The sequence below is a fragment of the Sardina pilchardus genome, chromosome 1 (assembly GCF_963854185.1).
Source record: "Sardina pilchardus chromosome 1, fSarPil1.1, whole genome shotgun sequence".
NCBI classification, from domain to species: Eukaryota; Metazoa; Chordata; class Actinopteri; order Clupeiformes; family Clupeidae; genus Sardina; species Sardina pilchardus.
This window is the reverse complement of record NC_084994.1, coordinates 44,180,078-44,200,514: the sequence shown is the minus strand read 5'-3', so window position 1 is coordinate 44,200,514 and position 20,437 is coordinate 44,180,078. Positions and strand designations below refer to the sequence as shown.

The window sequence follows — 20,437 nt, the reverse complement described above, 5'->3', positions numbered from 1 at the left end:
CATAGTAGTTTTATCATTTTATTTCACAGTAACATAACCTTGTCACCTCGCTTAAATGAAAGTTGAAGCAAGTGATTAGCCATTTCTGTTGAATTATATGTATAATCACTAAATACTACCAAACATTAACACTAAAAAAAGACTATTTCTATTTTTCCAAGGGTTTAAACTGCCCTGATGGAGAAGAGTTTACCTTGTTGAATTGAGTCATTATTACTCCTGGGGAATTTGTCCTTAGATCTTGTTGGCACTGTGCTCCTCCAGCTCATTTACTTAAAAGCGTGTCTCTAATTATCCAACATTCTACAAACAGTACACAAATGTTTCCTCATTGGTATCTTGGCAGATTTGCAAAAAAACCCATTTGAGGTTGGTGATTTGTAAAGTGAACTGGTGTAGATGCTGGTGCAGATGGCTGTGTCCAGATGGTGGCTTGACCACCCCAGCCAGATAATCAGACCACAAGGCAAGGTTGTGTGTTTGGTGTCGACTCTCTTAGAGCAAGCGCACAAAAAACCCTAAGCGCAGCAAAACTAGAAATACTGTTGAGGACAAACACTGAATAGTGGAACAAATTGAAATATATAAGTAGTGTCAGAAAGGATGCATTTGCTGTTATAATTGTTATATGCTGTAATATAAGAAAGGAAGAGGGACGCCGGTGCAACGCAGATGTCTTCTTCAGTATTTATTTTAAAAGGTGTAAAACATTGACTAACGTTTCGACGTTACAAATGTCGTAGACAAACGTTAGTCAATGTTTTACACCTTTTAAAATAAATACTGAAGAAAACATCTGCGTTGCACCGGCGTCCCTCTTCCTTTCTTACATCCTGGCCTGGTTTCACCAGATTGTCGCACAACTGCAGAAGCGCGGAGAACTTTCCTTTGTATGCTGTAATATAAATTGGGTATGTTAACTCACACATCCTGATCGAAGAGCCCTTTTGCTTCATTCATCTACCAACAAAGCCACAGACCTAATTTTGAAGAAGATGAATGGCTTCCTATCAGTTAACTTTTTCACTAAACCACATGCTTGGTGGTACACAACACCATCGGACAGATGGAGGCAGTTCAGAGAAGTTTATTGTCTCCATGAATATATCATAAACATCTTAGAAATACAAAAATAAAAGGTCCCTCAAACCTCTTCACTGTGGCATGGTCAGACTAGTTCTGTGACGTTTACACTGACTGCTTTTAATCTGACAGATGGTATCATACAAAAAAGGGATTACTTACAAAAGTTCATGCGAAAAACACCTCATCCATTCAAGGATCACAAATCACAGTAAGATAGTAAATTACAGTAAACATTTCAGTTCACTGAAATGAAAGGAGAACAGACTTTACTGTCCATCCAATACAAAGATTGTAAAGAGGATGTGTTTTATTATCTGCATGCAAACATTTCTGCAACACCAAGTCTCAACAACTTTAAAAGTAAGAATTTAAAAGAAATACTCAAATATTCACAGGGACATTAAGACAATATCATTGGGATTTTGAGATTTAGAAGGAGGAATTCATACAACTTTTCTGATACACACTCAGATGCACTAACCACCTGTGTGTTCCAAAGAGGGAAACCTGACTGCTACATGCCCAACATCCTCACTTAACTACAACAAAATGATCAATATGGCACAATTGTGAACCCCCCAGCCCCCTAGATTGTATTGGAAAATATAAATTAAAACAATTCTAGTTTTGTACATCATTCATAATTTTAAATTGTGATGAGAACAAAATGTATCTAGCGGAAAGATTACTCAAAATAAATTAAACCCATAACTGACAGTTATAGGTGTTGTTTATTCCTTATTTACAGTTATTAAATGTTTTTACAGTCATATATGTTTTTAACCTTTTGTTTGATTGTGATACTTATATGGGCATGTTCCACCATTCCATGAAGGTCTGTTCTGACCAAAACGTCTGTCTGATGTGAAAGTTATTATTAGTGACTATTGCCATTAACAGTTTTCAGGGACCTTGCTGACAAACCTTTTTGTCATGACAACAATTCTGTACCACAATTGGTACTGTATGTGCAGGCATGGCAACTTCAACAGTTTCAGGAGTTTATATTCTCACAGTATTCGAGACACAAAATTATTCAGCTGACATTTTGAGATGTCTATGGACCTCTGAAAACACGACATCAACTTGGAGTTCCACGCCTCTCACTTTGACCTCAGCATTTGGAGAATTTGGCTGCACAGACCAGAACATATATCAAGACAGTGCTTTGAATCATTCTATTCTCCCGTTGCCATGGAATCACAAAGGCAGAATTCATTTCAGAAGTCCTTCACCAGAGACGGTTGACAAAGTTGGTAACTAAAGAATCTTTGCCTTCACTCCTCGGTGGGATGGAATGTGCATTCTTTTCTATAGTAGGCCATGTCGCTGAGAGAGCAACTCTCATTGGATGATTTGGAGAGACATCTGTTAATAGCAACTGTTTTCAGGAGAAGCTTATGAGGAATTGTGACATATCAGAAAAATATGATACACATTCTATGAGCACAATTTCCTCAGACCACTGGATATTTTGAAATCTCTGTTTAAATATTTAGATTTTTGGCTAATGAAGCATTACATGAGCTAAGAGAGTGGGATACACTATTTCACACATAGAAGTTACATATAATATGAAGTTGAAGGGTAGAGGGAGTGTGGGGTCTTGGGAGAGCTGTCTGCCCAATGATGTCCATTATGATAGTGTTCGTGAATGGGTGGGCTAAGCCACCCTGTCACAACCCTGACCTCTGAATCACAAACTGCGTGATCTACAGTATGTCTCTCATCGTTGGCTTCAATGTCAGGCAGGCTGTTTGTGATGGCAAGGTTTTACAGTTAATGCTATGACAAAATCTTAGTCCAAGTCAGGCGGGAAGACAAATGCTTCTGCTGCACATTCAGCGTCTAGGTCCTCGTCCTCTTCTGGAATGTTCTCCTCCCAGGTGAACACATCAGAGTTGTTGTCGTGGTGTGGCGACCTCTCCGCGGCCCACGGACACAGGGCGTCTCGTCGCTCCAGGGGCGTGTTGCATCTCTCCAGCTCTTGGGAGCTGAGCGTTGGAGATTGGATATTTTCTTGTTCCGCAGCCGGTGCTGCAATTTGTTCCGTGATCTCTTGGCTGGCGGCGGCGCCGGCGGCAGCAGTGCCGTCATCTGGCCTCCCTTCCTCGGCGCCTCCTGTCTCCCATGGACAAACATTTCCCCGCACGCTGTCTTGCCTTTTCGGTGTGCCTGTTTCCCATGGGCAGACGTCTGCGGCCACACTTCCTTGATGTTTGAGCCGGTCACCTGCACTTCCCTTTTCTGCACTTCCTGTTTCCCATGGACAAACATCTGCTTTGGCACTATCTTGTTTCTGAAGGGTATTGGCTGTGCTTTCCGTTTCCCATGGACAGACGTTAGCTTTGTTACCACCTTGTTGCGCCGACTCTTCAGGTTCCTGAGATTCCCATGGGCAGACATTCCCTCTGACGCTCTCTTGTTTCGGGAATGGCTTAACGCTCGCTTTAGATGAGGTGGACCCTTGTCTGGACGATGTCCTACTCACCTGTTTGGTTAGAGTAGGTTGTGGCTCTGCGCTTTCCACCTCCCACGGGCAGACATCCGTTGGTGCAGGCGGGGCGGGGAAATCCCAGGGACATGCGTCAGCTGTGTTTGATGAATGCTTGGACAACGTTGGGGATATTCTAGGGGCAGCTTTAACTGAACCTTTTAATGATTCTCTGTCCTTCGGTGTTGGACTTTCTCCTGTTTCCCAAGGGCAGACATCTGCATGAACACTCTGTTGCTGTTGTAATTTTGGAGTCTGTTTAGGCTCTGTTTTCTTGTCTATAGACTCCTGGCTTGAATGAACCACAGCTGCCTGCTTTGACAATGGCGGTTTTGGACTATCAGCCTCCCAAGGACAAATATTTATTTGACCTGGATTGGGTTGCTCTGGGCAGTCCCATGGGCAGGCCTCCTCCGTAACAGTCGGCTGCTTTGTCATCTGTTGGGATTTCTTAAGTGATGGTTTTTTATCCCCAGTGGTGGCGGGCTCCTCAGACTCCCACGGGCACACATTTGCCTTGGCGCTGTCTTGCTTTTGCTCAGGTTCACCTGACTCCCACGGGCACACGTTAGCCTTGGCGCTGTCTTGCTTTTGCTCAGGTTCACCTGACTCCCAGGGGCACACGTTAGCCTTGGCGCTGTCTTGCTTTTGCACAGGTTCACCTGACTCCCAGGGGCACACGTTTGCTTTGGCGCTGTCTTGCTTTTGCACAGGTTCGCCCGATTCCCACGGGCACACGTTAGCCTTTGCGCTGTCTTGCTTTTGCACAGGTTCGCCCGATTCCCAGGGGCACACGTTTGCTTTGACGCTGTCTTGCTTTTGCACAGGTTCGCCCGATTCCCAGGGGCACACGTTTGCCTTGGCGCTGTCTTGCTTTTGCTCAGGTTCATCTGACTCCCACGGGCACACGTTAGCAGCCACTGACTCCTGTGCCTTTAGTGCTCTACCAGGCTGTGCCATCCCCCCGGCGCTGCTGACATAAATCACTCTCTCGGTTGGTTTTGGCACCCCGGTATTTGACTTGAGGGAACCTTGTCTAACCTGAGGTACTGCGGCATCAGGGGCATCCCAAGGACACACGACAGTTGGGGGCTCTGGCACCTCCCAGGGACAGACATCCACCTTTATGCTTTGTTGCCTCCTGGGTGGCACTTGCAGAGTGGCCTTCGGGGAAGCTTCTGATGGTGCCGCAGTCACCTGCCTGCCAGGAAGCATGGCTCTGCCCCTTCCATCGGAACTCACACTCTTCAAACTGCTCTGAGGTGTGATTACATTCTCATAGATCCTCTCTGGACCTTTGGTGACGCTTAGCTCCAAGTCTGACTCCCAGGGACAGACGAGAACTTCAGGGTTAGGCTTTCTCATAGGGCTCCTGTCTGCAGAGTCAGTGGAGGAAAGTCTTACTGCATTCTGCTTCACAAGTGATGGTTTCAGGTCTGTTGTTGTCATGCTCCTTTTCTGGAGCTGTGGCGTTTTCTTCGCCACATCTACAGAGAGGGTCGCAGTGAGTTTGGTTTTATCACTCGATAGGCCTCTAGCAAGGAGGAGGCTTTTGGTGGTGTTGCGGAACGAGAAGACACGAATCTCCTTGCCTGTTGCCGATGGTGACACTGGAGCGCTCGAGGAGATCGGAGCTTTCAGTCTGATGGAGTCACCGTCTGAATCCACGCTGTCGATGCTCTTTTGCTTCGTGGCTGAAGGCAGCTGCTCAACGTTCTCCCACGGGCAAACGATCAAGGTGGGCGACTTCTCGGCGGGCGTTTCGTCCTCGTTCTTATCGTTTGCTATATTGATCGTAACGTGCTTCTTGCTCGGTCGCCTCTCCTCCTCAACTTCCCATGGGCAGACTTCAGCTTTGTCAAACGACTCCGCAAGAAGGGCCTGCGACGTCTGCTCCTTTATGCTGCCGACGTGCTTTAGCTCTGGGGTCGTGGCGGCACTCTGCGCGGCTTCTTCCATCAGGGAGTAATAGTCCGTGCTGGTCACCACGGCACTCAGTGACTTCTTCTGCCTGCTGTCGTCGGGATGAAGGAAGTTTTTGTCAACAGAAAGATTGTGGGCACTCGCCGACTTGCAGACCATTGGCGACGCGTCCAGAGAATCCGCTTGCGAGTGCTGTGAATACTGCGAGTGCTGGGAGTATTGGGAATGTTGGGAATGTTGTGAGTACTGGGAGGCCCTCTTGTCCACTAATATTGGTGTTAACGACCCAACTAGTGAAGTTCTTCTTGAAGCGTTGTCTGCTGACTGGGACTTGAGCCCCATGTGTGGCGATGGCTCTTTGGAGTTATCCTCATTGTAGGTGATGTAGGTGATTTCACTGGGCTTCTTAGAGCTGGCAGAAAACAGGCTCGGCGACGGAGAATGCGTTCCGCTTCTATCCTCTCGGCTGTGCTGCCGCGATATCGTCCCCGTGAAGTCGTCGATGCGCTTCATGATGGAGCGCCCGATCCCCAGGCGCGAGCTTCGCTTCTTAGAAATGTGGGGGTTGTTGTTGGCCATCTTTTTGGTCTTGTGGATTTCCAGCTGAGAGTACAACTTTTTCAGCTCGTCCTGGTGCAGAGGGAGGAATAAAGGCACAGTTGATGAAATGAAAGAAAAGACGTTTGACAGGTTTAGAATACAGACACACAGAGTAATGCATGTGGAATGAAAAAAGTGACAAAGTAGGGAAAATGGACATCAAGGTTTAGAATTAGAAGAAATAAAGAACATATATTCTAGTTATTTTGCTATGCACTTCACATAACGTAGTTATGGCTTCTGTTTAGGATTGTTTATGAAGGTTATTACATCACGCTTTAAACTTTTGTTAGTGTTTTGTGTGATTGAACAATTAATTACTTATTTACAGAATATTAGTGTCAAATTGGTGATGATTTCAGACACAGTATACTTATATGATGTTAAATTTGTTTAGTGTCACGGTGACCACAGACACATTTTCTAAATGCACCATTATCTCAAAGCCTCAGATTGTGAATGCAGTTACATGTATGTGGGCATGGTACCGGTGCGCTGGCCACTAATGGGCTTTAGAGGGGTGCTAAAGTTTACCCGGATGTCCTCATGCTCCACGTGGTCACTCCAGGCGGAAACAAAGCTGCTGTTGAGGTAGGAACGTCGAAGGTCCACCTCGTCCTCGTACACCTCCGCTGCTATCACCTCCCGCCCCGGTTTGGTCACATGTAGGAACTAACACACACACACACACACACACACAGAGAGAGATAGAGAGAGAGGGTATATAAATACTATAATTATACTATAGGTGTTTTTGGAGTCATACATTGAATTTGATGCCACTGGATGGTTTTATTTCGCTGGTTTCCATCTGGCCCGGCCACTTATATAATCACCCAAACAGATTCTGTCTTCATCAATCTACTGTACATGTTATGGTTTCTCACTCATGAAAATATGTTTGTTTGGCTTAATGGACAGGTAATATGGTCTGGACTGGAACTATGGTCCAGAATGTCACCTTTGGAACGAAGAGCAGTCCCAGTGTCACAGTGATGGTGGCGTGAGTGTGAGTGAACTCGAGCAGTAGGGTCCAGTCCGGGTGGAGACTGTGATTGGAAAACCTGAGGATGGAGACAGATGATGGGTCAGGTTCAGTTGTTCTCAAATATTTCACATCTTGTCGTCATTCAAAATGAATAAAAAATGTGGTGACTTGGGGAAATATGGAAAGGGCACATCTGTCTTTCCAGTTTAACAGTCATGACCTATGACACGGTACACAAAAAGAGTATTCCCTCTCATAATAGAACAGTGACCCTGTTGGTGTGGTATCTGTGGGTGGTCTAGGATTAAGTTGGTACATTTCGAATGGTCTTCTAGCCTTACAGAAATCTCCGAAGCCTGTCACCCACCGGAGGAGATGAAACATGCAGGACAGGATCATCTCGTTGTGGATGGCGATGCTCATGTAGCGGGGCTCGTGGAAGGCCGAGGGCACCGGCTTCACCGCGCTGCACAGGAAGAGGCTCCAGCAGAGGAACAGACGCTCCGCTGAGAGAGAAACGGAGGAGATGAAGGGTGAGCTGAACGTGAGCTGAACGTGAGCTGAACGTGAGCTGAACGTTAGCTGAATGTTAGCTGAACGTTAGCCTCACATCCAAAACTGGAGGGAGAACCACTGTGCACAGTATGTGCGCACTATTTGAATCAGTGATAAACTCTTTGTGGTCTTTATGGCTCTAGCTGACCATTTCCAGACCCATTGCTTCACAAACATTCATCAGCTGACAGTCACGCATATTGTTCTTTGTCGTTCTATGGAGTGCCAAACTAATCACTTTCCAGCTGCCACCGAGTAAACACGCTCCGTCTCCAGAGAATGCCCAATGAATTGTATTTTCCTAAGACTTCACTCACCCAACGCCATCATATAGTCCCAGCGGTCAATGTCACACTGGCTAAAGGCCTGGCCATTCGACGTGGTGGAGGTGACCAGGAGCGGGATGTTGCGGTCGCGGTTCTGCAGGACGCCGGCGGTCCACGCGCACAAGAACCAGCTGACGGTGGCCACCATGATTCCCAGCAGTCTCAGCAGGCTGGTGCTGGACATGTAAGGCACCCTCTGGGCTGTGCGCGACAGGAACACCTTCAGAACCCTGGGAGGAGTGCGGGGAGGAGCGGAGGACCCCAACAAATGTCATGCTGCGCCTGACCTGATACATTTCAGGTGAACTTAAGGTGTTATTTATTTATTGGCCGGGTTTCCCAGATTCGTTAAGAAGCTCTTAAGTGCTAAGAACTTCTTAGGAGCGCTCTAAGAACGTTCTAAACACGCTCCTAAGAAGTACTTAGCACTTAAGAGCTTCTTAACGCATCTGAGAAACCCGGCCATTGTTAGTTCTTCTCTAAAGCGTGGTGTCATGGCAGCAGAAGTAGATAGACACATAAATCAGATCTATTTTGTGACATTAGTTAGAGAAGCAGATCAGTTGTAGAGGCAAGTGGCCGAGGCAGTTCTACACATGGAACAGTTTTAGAGGCATATGAATTGTATGACTGGAACAGGGAGAAATGTCATTGGCCCAGATTCGCTAAGAAGCTTTTAAGTGCTAAGAATTTCTTAGGAGCGCTCTAAGAATGTTCTAAGAATGCTCCTAAGAAGTACTTAGCACTTTTAGAGCTTCTTAACGAATCTGGAAAACCTGGCCATTATGTGCAAGAGCAGCGCTGTGGATGGGGAGCCCACCTGTACATCTTGAGGGTCATGGTGCCGTAAACGATAGCGAAGCCCAGCAGTCGGACCCACCGCAGCAGGATACAGCGGAACGTGCTGGGCCTGAAGAACAGGATGAAGACCTGTCCAGAGAGAGGGAAGAAGAGTTAGCACTGCTAAAGTAAGTCCTTAAGTGTCTTTTGCATTGTATGGATAGGCTGACATACAGTCAATGACAAAAAGAGTGATATTTGTATGATAGAAAGAGAGAAAAAGAGAAAGACACACGCACACACACACACACTCACACACACACACACACACACACACACACACACACACACACACACAAAGACCTCCAGATCACACTACAGCCAGATCAAATGTGTGTGTGGCTTTCGAAAGGTAGCGGAGGTCCCCTGTGGCTGCCCCGGCCAAGATGAGACAGCCGGGGCCACCTGTGCCCTTTCCAGCTGGACTCTGGCCAGACTCTAAAAGGCTCCTCTCCTCTCCTCTCCTCTCCACCACGCAGACAGAGTGGGCGGCCCGTGTTTCAATCCATCCTTTTGTAACATTTCACCCATTTTGTGTCTGATGCCTGTGACATACAGTATTTACGTGCAGAGGTTTTCATATTCTGAGGCATTCTATTAATTTAGCACTAGATTAGGGAATAGTATCTCATAATCTGCCCCATGTATCGTTAATATATTAGCTCATGTTTGGTTTAGTCATTTTAAATATCTGTGTGATGAATCAGCTGGAGTCAATTGAATGTTTGAGTTATGGAGCAAAAACCTAGTTATGGAGCAAAAACCTAGATACCTAGATGCTGTAAGTAGAAATGCGTATGGATTTGTATCCACAGATTCTCCATGAAATTGATTATATTCCTAAAAGCACAACCAAATATATGGTAATGCTTATTGCAATTTTAAAAACCAAAAAAGTAACTGATGGATCGCAATCAATATTCTGTAATGGCACTTAGCAATTCCAGGTTATGCAATGCACCCTGTCCCCTTGCACCAGTCTAGGGCAGTCATTAGAATATAATCCTAAATGCAGTGCACTAATCTGCAGAGAATGTTTTAATCTGGCACTCACTGGGAAATAGAGCAGCAGGGACCCAAACAGGATCGTCTCCAACAGCAGGAGACCCGACGCACGTATCCTCTGCAATAAGGAGAGAGAGAGGGGGGGGGGGGGGGGGGGGGTGAGAGAGAGTGTGTGTTGGGGGCAAGTGAAAATGAGGGAGAGAAATGACGAGAAATCAAGGAGAAAATACAGAGATTATGAATTTAATGGAGGCAGAAGAAGACTCAACACATAATGACCACATAATGCCATTTGTAATATTTCACATATTTTCTTTCCACGTGGGTGTTTGCATGTGATCTTCGCCACACTCATTACACAATGTGCATGAAAAATTAAAGACCTGTTAAATTCCCCGGGTTATAAAGCAGGCTTATAGAATATTTGATGAAAATACTATAATATGCACAACCACCCTCATGAATTAATAACAACACTAATAAAAACACCAAGGCTTTCGAAGAAATACAGTAGAAAACAGCATGATGTTCTAATGCCATACTCCTGTTTCCCTGTTTCTCTCCTGATCTCTCTTTCTTACTAACATCCCCAATATCCAGAGGACTTTAAAAATGCATGGAATTGCCAACGATATTTGTACACAGCTTATCCCAGTCCTCAGTGCACAGCATATGCGGTAGACACTGGGTCAAAGGTGACTCGATGTTATGATATTGTGAGGATAAAACATGGTATTATGAGGGGCCTGTGATGAGATTACTCCATCGTGTGTTATTATTATATATCTGTGGCCAGATTCATAAACACCAGTGATGCGTGTGATGAGTTTGTTTACTTTGCTCATATTGCTGTCAAAGTTTGAGATCTCAGATGAGGTCAGGTGGAGCACACTGACATGCATTACAGACTCATATATCTTAGTGCGCGCAGCCCTTGATACAATGATAAACAATCTCATTTATGGTAAGCCTCGTTTCTAACGTTGTTGTAAATCTAGCACCAGGCACAGCAACCCTCCTGTTCCACGATTCCACTCACGTTTACGATAGGAATCTGATCACTAGCAGAATGCCATATGGACTGTGCTCTGCCAAGGGAGCGGAAAATTACGTGTACTCTCTTTCTTACTCAGGCACATAATAACCGTCGTAGCCATCACTGTTCTCTGCTCAAAGAAAAACAGGACCCTCTAAATGACTTGTTTAAACTAATGTAGGCTACCGCACTATAAACCACATTTTAAAAAAGAATGAAGTTTTCATCATCTGACACATTCATACTGAAGACAGAGCAGTGATGGCGGACTGATGCAATGTGTTTAGAATGACAGGATGGAGGTAGGGTGATGCTGCATCTCCCAGAACTCCTTGGTTTGAACACTGGCTTGTTTTGTCACATTGCCGCAGAGTTGCCAATCGACACGATCAAAAGTTTCCGCCCACGTGAGTCTGCCAGTCTAGAATCTATTGCCAAGACTGAGCCTGGCGAGCTATATAGGTGTTGCTGCTGGCTCACAAGAATATTGTCCACACACACACACACACACACACACACACACACACACACACACACACAGCCTGTTTTCATATAGAGCCACACTAGCTTGTAATTTCTCTCTCTCATTGATAGTGAGTACAAAATGTCTCCACTGAAAAGGACTTGTTTTTGGCATTGCTGATATCTATCACAAACAAGCCATTATATTCTGTGCTCCCATTTTATCAACACATTTAAGACCTTGATCCCATTTTGGTGGCCTGGTGAGAGGATGTTCAAACACCCCACTGATCCAGAGTGAGTGAGCTCGTTTCCAGCAAACTGCCCGCATCTCATTGTAAGTGACACAAAGCCAGGTCAAAGCTGACGCACAGAAATGGACCGGCATCCAAAACACTATGCTCTGTAAATATCATACACATAATAATAATAACCCCTTTCAGAGGGAGGTGAGAAACATTGTTGCTCAGCCTAGTGCCTATTCTCCCTTGCTCCAGTATATCTTTCCATCCAACCGGCCAATCCAAGGTTGCAACTATCCCGTTGCTGCAATTTTACAAAGTTAAGAAAGAGTCGCTCATTTTAAGTGCAACAGCCACAGAGACCAAACTACACATTTACGACATTTACGAGTGTGTCGTATCATTTTCATCCGAGTGTGTTGAATAATTTTCCCCCAGTCTCAGTTTGGGTACACTGACTGTAGGGTACCAAGCCTGAGAACACCCATACGACCTTTCGGCAAATTTGGGATTTGCTCTGCTGGTCCGTCTGGCCAAGAGGCCAGTGAAGCCCATTTCCAATGTCCCTTATTGGGCATGGATGTGTACTACTTTGGAATTGAGGAAACTACTGAATTTAAAACCTTTGTTTACAAGATTGTATACACTTTTGAAATGATTTGAGTTTAATGTACCAATTTAAATTCAATTTCACTGCCAGTTACCCCCCTGCTGTGAGTTGTAAGTTAATGAACCTTTTCCAGACTCACTCCCAATTGTACAATTGTGAAGGTCTGGGTATTCTCAGGTTATAGGGTACTAGCAATTGTGGAAAAATGTCTGTCATAAAGAGACAAAAGCTCTATAACCCTTTCTGAATACGTCCTTTGCTAGAGCTGTGGAGGCTGGTAGTGCCAATCACAACAGCCACTTAAGCCAAAACAGTTATCTGTATCTAACGCATCTTACAGCACAAAGTAGTAGTTTAAGGCTTCCTCTGGGAATGGAATCCATGTAGTGGCGAGAGTCCAAGCTTCTGTCCCTTCCCCTGTCCACTCTCCTCCTCCAGTGATAGTGTTGATTGATGTGGTATTCATAGCTACCAAAGGCCTCCTCTGCATGTATTGTAGCGTGAAGGTTATTCCTCATTGTTGTGAGTCGCTTTGGATAATAGCGTCTGCCTAATGAATAGATGTAAATGTAGAGCTACTGTCAGCAGCCTGCCAGGAGGCACATGATCATTCCTAGGTAGACTCTCCTGAAACTGGCCTCAGTTGATCTGCGTTGATCTTGTAGTGAAGAGGCAGGTTTAGGTCCAGATGTTGCTCTAGTATCGGAGCTATATGGCCAGATCTAGAGCTCCACCTTACCATCCCTGTCCCCTACCCCACCCCATTACCCCATCACCACTCCACCACTCCACTCCTCCACTACTCCACCAGTCTATCACTCCATCACTCCACTCCTCCATCACTCCACTCCTCCACCACTCTACTCCTCCACCACTCCATCACTCTACCAGTCCATCACTCCACTCCTCCACCCCACCACTTTACTCCATCACTCCACTCCATCACTCCACTCCTACATCACCCCATCACTCCATTCCTACTGTACTCCTACATCACCCCATCACTCCACTCCTAACTGTACTCCTACATCACTCCATCATTCTACTCCTCCATTCCATCACTCCACTCCTCCACCCCACCACTCCACTCCACCCTCCTACCCCCCACTGCCCCCGCTCTCTCACCTTGGTCCCGCGGTGCTGGTAGGTGATGAGCATGCTGAGGAAGACCAGCACCATGAAGAGGCCCTGCACCGTGAGCACGGCCGCCCGCAGCAGCCAGTCCTCCCGCACCCGGCACGCAGAGCCGTCCTCGCAGCGCGCGCAGCCCGGCCAGCAGGGCAGGCACACGGGCACCGAGGGGTAGCAGGCGCGGGTACCGTTGGCACGGCCACCTGCGGAGCCTTGGAGAGAGAGATGGAGGGAGAGAGAGAGAGGGGGGGAGGGGAGAGGGAGGGGGAGAGGGAGAGGGAGGGAGGTAGAGAGAGAAGGGTGCAGGAGCAAGAGTGAAAATGTTCAAACTGTCACAGCAAAACAGAAGAGGCTGGCGGAGCGTGTGTAGAAAGAGCCCCTCGGGATTTCAGCTTTGGAGCAGTGTTGCCATGCTAGGAGCAATTTATAGTCTGGTTTGACACTTTTATGACATTGACATTATGATGTTCAAGAGGGTTTTATGGAACCAATAATTACTTGCACATACATTTTTGGTACTTAAATTCAGCAATTCCCAACTCATGTTAAAACAGATGTTCCAGCATGAATAAATTATTGATACATGGAAATAAAGAGATGAGCATTCCGGCATCTTACTTGCTAAACACATTATACGAGAATCCCTCTGAAAATTAAAACAGGCAAACAGATGGCAGAACCATCAGGCTCTGAAAACAGAAACCTGAATTCAATTACATTTTACGATCAAAGTTCATTTTCTTAATTACGGGGAGCTTGCTCATCAGGTTGTTGCAAAGAAGATTCATTTAAATACCAGACTTCTTCTTCCTCGTCTTGTCCGTGAAGTCACACATGCATAATACATGAGAGGAGACCTGAATTGCCTTTTAATCACGTTATGAAATGCCTGCCCACCTGTGGCCTGGGCAGGGCTGTAGTACCCGTCTTTACAGCGGCAGCAGTACTGGCCCAGCCGGAACCCCTGACCAGGTATGGGCTCACACTGAGAGAAGAGAGAGAAGGAGAGAAGGAGAGATGGATAGAGAAAAGAGAGAGAAGGAGAGAGATCAAGTTGTTGTGATTGTATCTTTGATCATTTTTCATGAGCTTATGAATCCACATCAAATGAGAACTACAAGTCTGGGAATGATTCATTTAGCTCTGAAGTTTGACATGTTTTGGTTCTGGAAAAGCGGTGTCAGTTATGCAGGTACTCGTGTCAAGAGGCGGAGATTCTCAGCTCTTTGGTGTAGCTACAGAGAGAAAATGAAGAGGTGGAACTTTTTTACTTTGATTAGGTGTTCTGGTTGATCTTTTCTGAAGCAATGCTTTCAGTACAGCAAACCTTTTGCACCCTTTTTTAACCCTTGACTTAAGAGATATCAAAGAACAAAAGGATGTGAACACATGATGACTCGGGTGTCTATCACCAGAGGAACCATATCTTACCCTGCTACTCATCTGAATAGTATCCTCAATATATTCTAATTCACTGACATTGTCCACTGACTATTGGGATTCATTGTTTTCGAGAACTATCTGGGATACATTGTATCAAGAACTATCTCTCTGAAGCTTCCTTTTATTGAACCAATGGGCAACAACCTCAAGCATATAGTATGAACCAGAGCCATATCTGGTATGAGCAGTCGTGGATCATAATGTTAGGTCTGTTTACGTTTACACGGTGGCTGACTCTCTTTGGGGTAACCGGATTCTCTGCGGTGAGATTCTTTCTATCCGTGCACATTTAACTGAATGGGTCCTAATCCAGTTCAGCACAGGGACACTGCACGCATGCGCTGTCTGCTCACAGTTAATTACATCAAGCCTGGACCAAGGCCCGCAGACATTTTCTCTCTCTCTCACTCCCCCAGTCTTTCTCTCTTTTGTTTTTACTCCACTCTCTCAGTATTTCTATGTCTCTTTCCCTATCTCTCTATCTCTCTCTCTCTCTCGCGCACACACACACACACATGCGCACATGCACACACTGTGTCTGCGTTAATCTACGTTAAAACGTAAATGGACCAGTAATGCCTCTATTGAAAGGGCTTTATCACTCGCATCTCTGCAGGGAAATCCCTGACCCACGGCACACACAAGCACACCCCAATGCATTTATGTGGCACACATACAGGCTCAAGGCCATCAGGTAGCAAAAGTCATTCCCTTTCAGGAATTACGGAGATGCGAAGTCCATTTACATGAGACGGAAGATTACTGGCCCTTGCTGATAAAAGACAACTTAATGTTCTAGTAATGTAGAAGCAATGTCCTATCCCAAGCCTTGCCATGCTTGCTGTCTTGTCCCGAGGGCTCTCATAGGAGCAGGTAGAGTTTGTACCTCTCTGTCACTCTCAGCTGTCCGTCAAAAATAAGCCACCCCAGAAGCTTTTGGCTCTTAACCTCTCACTCAGATGTGGCCCTCTCAGACACGCACGCACATAGGATTACACAACTAGTGCAGGACATCCACATTGTTAAGGTGGGTAACTCTCAAACATGTATGGAACGTTTTATAACATATTTACATAATATTATACATGTAAATGCGATTCACAAATACATGCTCACCAGACACAAATAGATAAACAAATTGAGCCTAAAAGAGAAAAAACCCTGCGCCAAATCGACATGGTTCGGACAAATTGCCAGTCAATGCCAAATAACGCTAATGTTATAACTTGCTAGTGTCACCAACTGGCTTGCTAGCTGATAAGTTAGGTCTCGGTTCGTTTGAAAGCTATGTTAGTTAAATGCTACCAACCTATGGCATATACTAATGTTACGTTAACCCATTTCATGCTTTCCACAAGACAGGAAATGTAAGGAAACATCTGATTTATCGGGATCAGTGATGGACTGTTGAGTGCAGGAGAGTGGGAGTGGGAGTGGGAGTGGGAGTGGGGGTGGGGGTGGGGGTGGGGGTGCTACTGCTCTCTTAGCTGCACAGGTCTACCAGATGAGCATGGTGGTGGGATATGCCACCAGGGATGTCAGCATCGCTGGATTATCTTAATCCAACCGATCATCCCTGTGCCACCCTGTACAGATATCTTTAAACAGAAGGACGGACTGAAAGACAGGGTGGGTATGTGGCAGCCAAGAGCAGGTTTGGAGAGAGAGAGAGAGAGAGCACAGATCCCTGGGGGAGGGAGAAGGAAGAGAGGGAGGGAAGAAAGAAAGAAAGAGAGAGAGAACACAGATCCCTGGGGGAGGGAGGATGAAGAGAAGGAGGGAAGAAATAGAGAAATAAAGAGAAAGAGAGAGAAAGACAGGGAGAGAGAGAGTAAAGAGGGGAATATATGGTCAGAGGGATGAAAGGCTAGTGGATAACTGTACCATGTTGGGCTCAAGGAGGACGTTAAAGAGATCAAGGATTTTAATACCCTGTGCAGCCTGATCTAAAGACATTATGCTCTGCTTCCTGGAAAGGGCCCGAGAGGTATATTGCATCACACAACATGCCACATTTGTTACAAGAGGCCTCCTCCATGTTTAGTTCGAAGAGCTAGTGTGCCTGCACTGTGGAAGACACCTTGTAGAGCCAACAGGATGGATGATGGCAATTAATGGTTGAATACGGAACCCTGTTTCTCTTCCTTCTACCATTTCATTCTCTAATTCTTGCTAGGTGTTTGTTTCGTTGTTTTTTAATCATATATCAATGACTGCCTACCTCACATACCCGTATCTTCTAAAACTACTAAGATATCAAATACACTGTACTGTATGTCCAAGACAGACTGTTTAAAGTTGCCATCCAAGACTGTTTGAGATGATGTGTGTGGTATCAACAAACAAAATCAAACCTGTTGCTGATCCTTAATGAGACATAAGGGAAAAGTCAGTAAAATCCATGTGTTCAAACATGTAGTTAATTATGTATACACATATAGCCTACACTATGGCCCCATACACAGTGACAGAACATTTTAATATGGAATCTACATGCAAGCTCTTTACCACAGATTTGTTATTCAAGTGTTGTACAAGACAAGTGTGAGTCCTATCTGTTTCCTACAGACCTTGTCCATATAAACAGTCTCAGCTTGTGTGAATTCCCCAGTGGAGGGGCAGAAGTGTCTTATGATAACCCCGTGACCCCGTGAACTGCCCTCACTCTCACACTTCCTGTCATGAGACTACTCGCTGACCGCTCTTACCCTCCGCCGTCTCTCTGGGGGCCGTTAAGAGGAGCCGGACTGGAGTGGACAGCCCTCTCTCCACTCCGCTCCGCTCGGCCCTTTCATGTTGCTGTGCTCTCAGACTCCCCTACAAGAGCAGCCCGCTGCAGCCTGTTGCTTTGATTTCCCCAGAACACACACTCACACACACACACACACACACACACGGGCCAGCTGCATTTCTGTGGGCCGCATGCTCTGTGCCAGGCTTCTCTTCTGCATGTAGACAGATCAATTTAATTGGCAGACAGGTTTGAAGTCAATTTCACTGAAACACTGTCAGGTTGTCGCAAATGCTCCAAAAGAAAAAAAAAAAAAAAAAGAAAAATCATTTCGCTAATTGAAGCCGAGGTAGGCGCTCAGCTCTGGAGGTTTTTGATTAGTAAATTGAATGTTTGTGAACTCTCTGAGCTGGCTGGCCTGTGGTGCAATTTGTTGGATCATCTCTCTCACTCTCACTTTCTCTCTCTCTCGCTCTCTCTCCCCTTAAATTCATTACACACAATGGCCCGGAGCCTGGTGCCACTGAATCAAAGGGAACGAGGAGTGAATGTCGGAGCGGCATGAGATGGGGGCACCGGGTGTCACTCACCGCCATGCTGGTACGGTTACACTGGTGGGTGTCGGCGAACCACACGTCCCCCGTGGCACACTGGTCGATATCGTAGCCCTGAACGTTGACGTCCACACGAATTACACCTCTACCACACACACACACACACACACACACACACACACACACACACACACACACACACACACACACGGAGGGAGACAGACCGATTAATGGAAGATGTCAACAACTGGAGGGGAGAATTCACTGACTTAACATTAGAAGTGACAACCCTTTAAGACACTGCCATGTAAACAACTATCGTCAACATGAAATAGCATAATCAAAATATAAATATAAAAAAATGTAGCACAACATGACGCTGCTGAAGCCTCGGTCTCAACCAGATGAGAAATGGCAGGTCATTATTGTGTCTATATTAATAGTCGGGTGCCTCCAGCAAGTAAGTGGTGAGTAAGACGTGAGCAACATGCATAAATAATGAGAAACACTCAAATGAATGCAAATCAGCCATACTAGAGGTTTGACTTGATGATACAAAGTCTCTTGCGCCCCTCACAGCTAACAGTGTATTTGCTCTGCCACCTATTACTGGTCCACACACAGCTGCTAATGCCTGTAATGTCTGTCTTTGGTTTCATGCAGATAAATGAATGGGTGCATTGCTGGAGAGAAACCCACTTCAGTCTCATTCCCAACTGCACACAGAGAGGACAGGCGACACCTGGCCGAGAGAGACTCTAAAAGGCTTTGAGAGGAATCCGAGGCTCAAAGGGGTGAATGAACGAGCGGCCTGTGTGCAGATGTGCGGGAGGCTGATGTGGGGTTAGATTACCGCTCGAGAGGACACCGCCTGCGACTGGTGGGACCGACAGCAGCTGTGGGCATCTGGGCCAGTTAAAATGATCCCCCACCACGCTAAGTGATGTGATCATGAAGATAGATGGCACGGGCATCAACATCAACATTTTCCATCGCGCAGATTATTTCAACAATCATTTTCATCTCCGCTGAATAAACTGGACAATAATTGGGCAGCTTATCTCCATGGGAAAGCAGAGAGACCCAAAAAAAATGAATGTAGTGGACCAGACAGTGAATGTCTGTGAATTGTGCCAACACAGTCCTATTCTAGCACACATGATGCACAGCCAGGGAACATTCCGGTCCTGATAATGACAACACTGACAACAGTAATGCTTTGTACAGTGACAGGAGTAATGATTTTTTGCTGTTAGTGCACACATAAAACATGATTGATGTAGACAAGTAAAGTAAACAAATGTAGACAAGTAAAGTAAACAAATGTAGAAGTAAAGTAAACAAAGTTACCTGAACTCGGGGCTGAGGTCGGGCTTGAGGCCATAAAAGGGCATGGTGAGGGTCAGCAGCCAGCCGGGCAGGAAGCGGCCGTCCTCGCACTCCAGGAAGGCGGCGTCGGCCCAGCGCGTGCCGCTGCTGTTGGCCACGTAGCTGTCGCCGCGCGCCCACTTGGGCGTCTCCAGGGTGGACAGGTCGTTGACCAGCGCCCGCTTGCTGAGGCTGGCGAGCACCTGCGGCGCGCCGGCGAACTTGAGCGCCGTGAACCAGCTGTCGTCGGGCGCCGGGGCCGGCGGGTGGAGCCCGTCCCAGGTGGAGGTGAAGTCCTGCAGGTGGATCTCCCGCAGCGGGCCGGAGGGGACGAAAGGGGGGCGACCGCCACCGCCGCTACCACCAGGACCGGCGCCGGCGCTGCGGAGGCCCAGGGGCCCCTGGGAGGCGCGGAGGACCAGCTGGGGCCGCATGGAGAGCGGGTCGGCGTCGAAGGTGAGCAGGGCGCGGCGCACCAGGCCCGGCCGGTCGCCCTCCAGCAGCGAGCGCACCAGCGCGTGGTACCACTCCAGGTCCTCGCGGATGCTGGTCTCGCGCAGCTCGCTGGCCTGGAAGATCAGGTTGAGGAAGTTGGCGGCGTTGGCCAGCGACGTGGTGACGGGCCGCAGCAGGGGGCCCAGGTCCGGGGGCGGCCGGCCGCGCGGAGGGGTCAGGCGGTACGCCCGCGGGCAGGCGGCCAGGGACAGAGCGGCGGCGTCGCCGCTGTACAGGTACGCCTCGGCCGGAGTCCAGTCCTCCACCGCCTCCGTCGTCGTCGTCACCGCCTCCGTAGTCGCCGCCACCTCCTCACCCCCGGTGCTGGGGACCAGGCTCGGACCGGCCGTGGCGTTCGAGGGCAGCCCGGTCTCGACCGCACCGTCGTCCCCTGTGGCGTTGGAGGACATGGGGGAGGTGGGCGGCGGGGAGCCGGACGGTCCAGGAGTGGGCAGAGATGGAGTGACCTGTCCCAGGTGCCCCGGCAGCTGGAGTAACATCAGCAGCATCAGCAGCAGCAGCAGCTGTGTGGGGACAAGACATCCCAT

General features: G+C 47.2%; 1 protein-coding gene across 1 annotated transcript; it reads right to left on the bottom strand.

Annotated features, from left to right (window-relative positions):
- Nucleotides 1-2,884: 2,884 nt before the first annotated feature.
- gpr179 (G protein-coupled receptor 179) lies at nucleotides 2,885-20,437 on the bottom strand. Its single transcript, XM_062535451.1, has 12 exons — nucleotides 19,377-20,437; nucleotides 18,063-18,171; nucleotides 14,196-14,283; nucleotides 13,293-13,501; nucleotides 9,867-9,935; nucleotides 8,793-8,902; nucleotides 7,964-8,202; nucleotides 7,459-7,597; nucleotides 7,065-7,167; nucleotides 6,638-6,775; nucleotides 4,129-6,133; nucleotides 2,885-3,207 (listed from the first exon to the last, which is right to left on the bottom strand). Exons 1-12 carry the CDS (start codon nucleotides 20,435-20,437, stop codon nucleotides 2,885-2,887), a joined length of 4,593 nt encoding a protein of 1,530 aa, XP_062391435.1.

Bases quoted from the DNA above. Each gene is read 5' to 3' on its own strand.
- gpr179 (XM_062535451.1), bottom strand. From the start codon at position 20,437: ATGGGATGTCTTGTCCCCACACAGCTGCTGCTGCTGCTGATGCTGCTG. The intron at 13,502-14,195 runs GTGGGCAGGCAT...AAGGCTCCGCAG, and splicing joins CAGCCCTGCCCAGGCCACAG to GTGGCCGTGCCAACGGTACC. The intron at 8,203-8,792 runs GTGGGCTCCCCA...CACTCCTCCCAG, and splicing joins ATGACCCTCAAGATGTACAG to GGTTCTGAAGGTGTTCCTGT.